Source organism: Nicotiana attenuata, unplaced genomic scaffold (assembly GCF_001879085.1).
Source record: "Nicotiana attenuata strain UT unplaced genomic scaffold, NIATTr2, whole genome shotgun sequence".
Taxonomy (NCBI): Eukaryota; Viridiplantae; Streptophyta; class Magnoliopsida; order Solanales; family Solanaceae; genus Nicotiana; species Nicotiana attenuata.
In genome coordinates, this window is record NW_017673962.1 from 71,812 (window position 1) to 80,624 (window position 8,813).

Genomic DNA, 8,813 nt, shown 5'->3' on the forward strand with positions numbered 1-8,813 from the left:
AGTCTCCTTTATGTTTTACTTTTCTGTCTATTTCCTTTCAGACAGTAGGCTAGTATTCTTTTGTATATTCTACTAGATTGCCTTCACACTTGTGACACCAGGTCTTGGCACACACACTAGTAGACTTATATGATTTCGATTTGTACTTATTGCTTCCGTTTATTTACGTCACCTTGCAAACTTCTAAATCTTTTAACAAATAAGGAAATGTTACTACTTAATAATTTATTAAAACGGAAAACCACTAGTTGATCGGTGTTGGGCCCCATCACGGCCTGTAATAGAATTGGGTCGTGACAGAACAAGGAGTTCATATGGAGAAATTAGATAGAGTTGGCTAATAAAGTAGATAAGTTATAGCCGACCGGCTAATATTAATAAAATATAAAGAGTAGGTTTATTTCTAGTTTATTATTTTAATGGGCTGCTAATCTAGTTAATTGTTCTAAAAAGAGAAAAACGTAAATAGCCAGCCCACTATATTTTACAACTCTCCCTACCCCTAAAAACTAATTTATAATAGCCCTAAAGAATGGACGAGCCCCTTCAACTTCGAAGCAGCTTCCTTTGTACTTTCCTTCGTAGGGGAGGTAGGAAAAAGAAAGAGATTAGATAATTATAGAGCAGATTCAGATCCAACCAGCAAGTTGTCCAGTGCAAAGATAATCATTGATGCTGGGAGTTTGTATAAGATAGCGTCCACGGAGATGGTAGATCAGTTGGGGCTGGCATTGAAAGACGGCTTTCGGAATAGGCTTTTTGGTACTAGCTTGAGGAAGAGACCACTGATGCTGGAGTTGTCGAAGCTTGGGCTGTCTACTATGGAATGAGGCTAGCATTGGAAAAGCGGAGATCAGCCTACCTATCTAATGATATCGGCCTAACTCAGATAGTGGAACTCCCCTTCTTCCTTCTCGCCTTGGTTTACGCCACGTTATTGGAAACTCCTATATAGATATCGTTCTTCATTTTCTCTCTCCTGCTTTCTTCACAATTTAGCGAAACCTAATAATGGAGTTTTTCTATACAAAAGAAAATTATCAACACAAGTCAAAACAATCTCAGTGTAAATCTATTTTCTATCATCCTTTTTATGTATATACTCTGTATAAATATTGTATAGCTTAATTTCATAGCTTATTACACATTATACACTCATTATGCAGTGTATGCTTGATATATAATCAAATATATGTATAATTACTTTGTAATCAGTGTATAATCTTCGTATAATTAATAATTATATATTATACATTAATTATACGCTGAGTATACGGTGATGCTACACTTTTCTTTCAATCACAAAACCAGAAATAAAGACAAAACACCATAAAAGTGAAGAGAATTAAAACAAGAAGAATTTTGAAGTCAAATCTCTAAATATGAAGAGCCCAGTACTTTGTCTCGACTCTGAAGAGAAGAATTGATCTCCAGTGAAGAAGTTTTTGAGTTCAAAATAAAAAAACTTAGATCTAAAACACGAAACTTTTTGGGCAAATTATTGTTCAAAATTTAATTGTGGTGTTAGTTTTGAGCTTAAAACCGCGACTCAAACATGGAATCGATGATTTGTTGAAGAAAAATTTGACTGCCATTGTCAAAGAGGTTTGGGTAGAAACAATCCAGATCTGAATGATTGATTAGACTCAATTGGGTGTGGTAAAAAAAAAAGCGTTGAAACTGTATTGATAAGCTTGATTCCGAAGTTTTGAAATGATTTGGAATTGAACTAAGGTTGAGTAAAAATAAAAGACAGTTGGGAAAGAAAGATATAGAGAACAAGGCGTTTATATAGAGAAATTAGATAGAGTTGGCTAATAAAGTAGATAAGTTATAGCCGATCGGTAAATATAAGTAAAATATAATTAGTAGGTTTATTTCTAGTTTATTATTTTAATGGGCTGCTAATCTAGTTAATTGTTCTAAAAAAGGTGAGAAACTAAGGACCCGTTTGTTTATACGTTGTATTGATTTTTATTTTGTTTTTTAAAGATGAGTTTCCAAGTTTTAATTTACCACTTTTTCATGTAAAATTTCATTTTCCCCCATATCATTTGCGTCGTTGTTTCTTTCGGCGTTTAAGTTTCGTGCAAAATCGTGCTAATAATGTATAAATTTTTTGTAACATCAAATTAAAGTTAGCGACAATAATAACTTATTATAACAAACCGTCAAATCTAATAAGTTAATGTGAAAAATAAAGTGCTATAGCCAATTTAATTGGTTGTTGATAGTGTAACAATTTTTTTTTTTTTTTGGTAATTAAATCTTTTGTATTACCAGGGAAAATATTTACAAGTAAATCAAACCCTTACAAGATACCTTTTTCCTATACATCACACCCCTCCCCATGAACTGTTATTTATACTTGTATCTAACTATTACAGTGGGTACCAATCTAGTCTATGTAGCATTCCCACTGTATGTTTGGTACTTCGATAATGTAGCTCTTGAATGATCTTCTTACTTACTGCTTCCCAACCTGTCACCTTTGCTTGAAAAATTCTAGTATTCCTTTCTTGCCAAACATGGTATACTGTTGCTGCTGCTGTCATTTTGTACAACTCTGCAGCAGCTGTTTTCCTTTTAGTCTTCTTCTCAGCCCATCGTAGTTCTTCATCCCAACCAGCTACAGGTCTTCTAATTCCTTGCCATGCTAACAGTGTGCTCCACAATGCTTTTGCATATGTACATTCAAAGAACAAGTGCTGTATAGTTTCATTGGCTTGCTTGCACAAGACACATTCCTGATCCACCTGCATTCCCCACTTCTGCAATCTATCCTTTGTGTATAGCTTCCCATGAGCTGCCACAGTTAGTATAAATGTCCATCTTGTGCATCCTGTATTATGGCAGACTACCCTTCTCCAACTAACTTTCTCAAATCTTCCACGCAGCCTGTGATATATGTTTTTAATTGAGCAGCTTTGCATATTCATGATATCTTCATAGTTGAGCCCTGCCTCCATGAATGTCTCCTTTGCTTTTATGATCTTATTCACCATCCAAGATGCTTGTTTCAGTTGAACATCCCATATGTGCCTTCCTTTAATGTAATAGCTGTGTATCCATTGGATCCACAGTTTCTTTTTCTCCTTGCACAAATTCCAGAATTGTTTGCAGATGGCAGACTTGTTCCACATAGCTATATTCATAATGTTGAAGCCTCCTGCAGATTTAGGTAAACAGACTTTCTCCCATGCCAGTAGAAAGTCCTTTCTTAATTAATTATTTATATTACCGGTATTATAACTTAAGTACTTTCTTAATTAATAATGAAAAAATATATATAGCATGATTCCATCTTTACCATAACTTTATTGTTAGTAAGCGTGTCAGAATTTTAGTGGGAATAAAAAACATGTAAATTTTAGGAAGTAATATGTTAACTGTATACTTGTTGGTTTCCTAAAAGAAAAAATGAAAAATAGACGAAGAACCAACAAGGATTTAATCTGAAAGCAACCTCTCTTAGGTGTACCGATAAAACAGAAAGTTCCCAAAAAAAGATTATTATATGATGGGATAGTATGACTTTATTATTGAAAAAGATAGTATAAAAATAAGAAGTTTGGTTCGAATTGTGTATTGTGATTTTCAAATTTTTAATTATGTTCGATAGCGAACCTTAACTAAAGACTATATGCATCCACTACTTGACAAGCATTGATGGCAAATCTCTCTTAATTTTCCCAGCTAGCTCAAATTGGACTAAAGCAACCGCCACTAGGTTGCAAAAAAAAAAAAAAACCAACTCACAATTCACATGATGTCACTTAAATTGTTGCTTTCCTATTATTATTGACTTCTCTATCCAAACATGATTAAATGCCTTGCATTTAGTCATTTACGTGCTTTTTCCTTTTCTTTCTTTTTCTTTTTCTCCAATTACACCCAAGAGGTTTGGTGTTGGGTAGTGGGGTTGGGGAAACTTTACATGATTGTCATCAAATTTAAAACATATGAAGGAAAGGTTACCATTTTTTATGTCTAATGGGATTAAATATATTTATGTATAACCAATTTGCAGTTTCATGATAAGCAAACATCTTGAATATTTACATTTTGGTCCATCTGAGACTGGCATCTTTTAAAGTCAACCATAAGCTTATTCAGTTTCTTATTGCTGATCCTCTGCTGGATTATCCTTGTGTCATTCTCCATACTATCATATGCCAAAAAAAAAAATGAAAAATGTTATGTAATGTATATATTATGTATACATAGGTGAAAGAATTGAAATAATAAGACCACAAATATATACACATAAAACTTATGGGATAACATTATTAAATGAGGCATATACCTTTGAGGGGGAGAAGACAAAGGGGACAACATTTTGGCAAGTTGAAAAGCATCTTGTTGTTGGTTAATGATGTGATTGAAGCACAAATATCGACCGTAGGTTGCTATTTCTTCATATACACAAATGTGGGCATCAACCAAGAAATCAAGATCGACGGTCACAAATACACCATCTTCATACATCTCAGCTGCTCCTTTAAGGTAAGGATTTGAGATTATTAAGTCAGGACACATTAACAGTCCTGCATTTATAGTAACCATGTTGATTCCTCTGTCCATTGCCAGTGCCCAAGCTGTCTTCTCTGCTAGTGCTTTCGACATAGCATGCCACAGCTGTAAATTTTCAAACCAAAACTACTTATCATTATCTGTAAACAATTCTATGACACTTTGAATTTTGCACTTAGTAAGTAGCTTTTACTGAAGGGGAGCCTTAGTCGGCGTTTGGACATAAGAATTGTAAAATTCCAAAAAGAAAAAATTCAAGTGAAAATAGTGTTTGAAAATTAGAGTTGTGTTTGGACATGAATATAATTTTTGGTTGTTTTTGAAGTTTTGTGAGTGTTCTGAGTGAAAATTTTGAAAAAAGTTTTTTGGAGTTTTTCAAATTTTCGAAAAATTCCAAAATTCATTTTCAAGTGAAAATTAAAAATTTTATGGCCAAACATTAATTCGAAAAAAAGTAAAAAAATTTCGAAAAAATGAGAAAAAATTCTAATGTCCAAACGGGCTTTAAAGCAACGGTATAGTCGTTTTTGAGTGACTTGTAGGTTACGGGTTCGAGCCGTGGAATCACTCACTAATACATGCATCAAGATAGGCTGACTATATCACACCCTTGAGGTGTGGCCCTCTCTCGGACCCTGTGTGAACGCAAGATGCTTCGTGTATCGACTACCCCTTTTCTTTAATTAATAAGTAGTACGTCAAGTATTCCTTTTTCTTTTATTATAAAAATCATTCACTTAGAAATAAGACCGTGTAATGAATTTTTACACTATTAAGTTACCTAAAATATAAGTAGAAATAACGGTTCATAGTAAGTAATACTAATTAATACCCTAACGAATAGGACATGTAACCTTTACAATATGTTAGAATACATAGATAGTATAAATACGCTATTGGTGTAGGTAAATCAAATCCTTTTACAAATCACGTTTAAACCGTCATCTCTACATGCAATTAGGACGGTGGATTTATTTCAATAAAAGGTAAAAATAAGGAAGAAAAAGAAACACATGATAAGTATGCCATAATATATCACACTCACCTTGAATTTACGACAAAAGTTGATGTCAGTCCAATGTTTTTCATCAACATAATCCGTGGATGCAGATTCTTTATCGTGTCCCCAAATAATAGCAGTTGCAGAGGAAGTAAACACAACTTTTTCTATGGTGTCTGTTTGTGCGCATGCTTCCAATACATTATGTGCTGCCCTCACCTCCACTTCTGCCATATCTTCCTGTCATCGTACGTACACTCTTTTTTATTAACTAATCAAATAATGTTTGACCTAGTATCTGCCTAACAACACAGGGATGAGCTGTTAATAATTACTAGATTCTGTAATTTTTCTTTAATTACCACAAGCTGACAGCAGCAAATAGTTAGACATATATAATATCGTACGAGCAGGGATAAGATTATGTATTTTGATTACTAGATTCATGTTATACATATTAACAATATGTAAATAATTTGGATACTATTAGAGCGATTGAACTGATTTTTAGCAAGTCTATCACAATATATATTTTTCAGATTTACACTTTACTCTTACTGTATCAAACTTGCTACGAAAAGTTACTACATGTTTTACACCATCAGTACAATTTAACTTATTATAGTACGTTACACTATATTTTTCAGTTTAACATGTTAGACATACGATGAAAAGTTATCTACTGTTGCGGGCAAATATTATGTGATAGTGTAATAACTTATATATTGTTGGTACATAGAACATAAATTCATTGCCATTAATTACCACCCAGACAACAGTATTTAATGATCACAAAATCCATGATGGATCAAAAAAATTACACCCTCCGGTTCAAAATAAGTGATTTTTTGGCCTTTTTTTTTGTGGTCCAAAATAAGTGATTTTTCCAGATTTCAAGAATGAATTAATTATTTTTTTTCTACATTGTCCTTGGAGTAAATAGTATTGGAATATGTGTTAGAGTTTTATGTGAGATAGTAAAGGTTAATATGGTTAATTCCATTGCTAATTAATGTTAAAAGGTAGATTTCTTAATCTGTGTGAAAACATACAAAAAAATCACTTATTTTGGACCGGAGGGAATACAAGGCATGCTAGCTGTAGAAATTAATTACAGAAAATGAAAGAGCTAATTAATTAAAAGAGTATGCTTACATCGTAAGTGGGATAATCTGAAGGAGGGTGAAACGAGTAGAATAAACCAGAACAACCCTTCAAAGCAGCAAGTAAGCTATGGTAATCAAAAGGGTCAGACTCGAAAATCTTCAATTTCTTCTTCTTATCACATTCAATCCCCTTCAGCGACAACGTCGACTCCCCTAATATAATGAATATATCATAACTCGTTAATTAGTCGTAATATTAATTGAAGAAGGAATGAAATTATATAGAGAAGGATATATAGTAGCTAGTACTGAAGCTCTAACCATGATTTTGAACTGCAGCATGAACTGTATAACCTCTATTGAGAAGACGCTTTACTAACTTCGTACCTAAGCGACTGGAAGCGTCCATTACACATATAATATTGAATATGCAATTATAAGAAGCTGGAGCCATGAAGATAATTAATATTTGCAACTTAGAAGAAATTAAGGAAAAGTATATAGAGAGTTTGTAGGAAGATCTCCGTATATAAAGCAAAGTGAAAGAGAAGGTAACGAGATGGGCCCAGCCAGCCCAATAATAGGAGGTATTTTTTAATTTTTTTTTTTTTTTTAACTTTTTGGTTCTAAGTGGGACTCATAAATACTATAAGTGCAAAATGGAAAATTTGAGACTTGCACCGTAATTATGTACAATGAAATAACAACTACGTACGTAACTCCATCCTTATCCACGTTATGTGTCAAGGTTGAGAGAACGTCAAAGTGTTTAATTTTAATAATTCAACTAAACTCCTTATTTTATCCATTTTACTCTTAATGAGAAGCTTTTATAACCACACAAAGTTATGGTCCCACAAAGCTTTACCCCTTAAGCTTATAAGACCACAAATTTCAAAAGTTTTTTTTTTTTCTTAAAATCCGTGCCGAGTCAAAATACCTCATTTAATTTGAAACGGAGGGAATACTATAAATTACTCTCTCCCTTTCATATTAAATGAGGTACTTTCCTTTTTAGTTTGTTCCAAAACAAATGACACATTTCTACATTTGGAAATAATTCAACTTTAAGCTCCTCATTTTACCCATTTTACCCTTAATGAGAAGCTTTTATAACCACACAAAAGTCATGGCCCCACAAAGCTTTACCCCTTAAGCTTTTAAGACCACAAATCTCAAAAGTCTCTCTTTTTCTCCGTAAACTCCGTGCCGAGTCAAAGTACCTCATTTAATTTGAAACGGAGGGAGTATTATACTCCCTCCGGTTCACAATAAGTGCCCAATTTACTTTTTCACTTTGGTTCAAAATAAGTGTCAAGTTATGTAATCAAGAAAGAATTCAATTTGTTTTTACAAAATAACCCCTATGTACATATCCCTAAAAAGTTTTCTTACTCCTCACATTAAATGTTTAATTAGGGGTAGTTTAGTCATAGTAGTTATTTTTGTATAGAATTTAGTATTTCCTTAATGGGCGTGCTAAAAGTAAATTGGACACTTATTGTGAACCGGAGGGAGTAGTATTAATAAGTCAAAATATTTAAGAAAAATGTGATCTAAGAAGACTAACCTATTCATTCCCTAAATAATAATGTTGTTATATAAATTTAAATAAAAGAAGTATTAGCTTTAAGTGATCAGCAATTGATTAGAAGAATTCGGTTACAATTATTATTTCTTCACATAGTTAACCCTATGAAAATCCTAAATAGTGGTTAGATGATCATTAAACCCCAAATTTCTAGTCCTAAAATGTGAGTAATTTAACTTCTGCAAATGATAGTGTAAGTAAATTAATATTAGTCACCAGAAATATAATATTTAAATTTCTTAATAAGTCAAACAAGTAAGTTAGAAATAAATGTGTTAGAACATTATTAAAATACACTGATAGTTTGAAATAGTTATACTTTCAACTAGGGGTGTTCATAAAAATCCGAAAAACCGAACCAAACCGAAAACCAAACTAAACCGACCAAGAAAACCGATACTTTTTGGTTTGGTTTGGTTTTGGTTTTGAATTTTAAAAACAGATCAAATTTGGTTAATTTTCTTTTAGTTTTAATAAAAATACCGAAAAAACCCGAACCAAACCGACTATAGGAGTAGCTATTTCAAATTTATTATTATACACACACACACACACACACACACACACACACACACACACACAC

General features: G+C 32.7%; 2 protein-coding genes across 3 annotated transcripts; both read right to left on the reverse strand.

Annotated features, from left to right (window-relative positions):
- Nucleotides 1-2,381: 2,381 nt before the first annotated feature.
- On the reverse strand, nucleotides 2,382-3,143 carry LOC109217712. The gene has a single exon (XM_019381975.1). The coding sequence runs from the start codon at nucleotides 3,141-3,143 to the stop codon at nucleotides 2,382-2,384; it is 762 nt and encodes a 253-aa protein (XP_019237520.1).
- On the reverse strand, nucleotides 2,911-7,159 carry LOC109217713 (cinnamoyl-CoA reductase-like SNL6). Of its 2 annotated transcripts, XM_019381976.1 has the most exons (6): nucleotides 6,961-7,159; nucleotides 6,689-6,852; nucleotides 5,579-5,773; nucleotides 4,307-4,638; nucleotides 4,063-4,165; nucleotides 2,911-3,190 (listed from the first exon to the last, which is right to left on the reverse strand). In XM_019381976.1, exons 1-6 carry the CDS (start codon nucleotides 7,091-7,093, stop codon nucleotides 3,152-3,154), a joined length of 966 nt encoding a protein of 321 aa, XP_019237521.1. In that variant the 5' UTR covers nucleotides 7,094-7,159; the 3' UTR covers nucleotides 2,911-3,151. The 2 variants fall into 2 exon arrangements, with proteins under 2 accessions (XP_019237521.1, XP_019237522.1); XM_019381977.1 differs by lacking the exon at nucleotides 2,911-3,190 and having other exon boundaries at nucleotides 3,773-4,165.
- Between the last annotated feature and the right edge of the window lie 1,654 nt (nucleotides 7,160-8,813).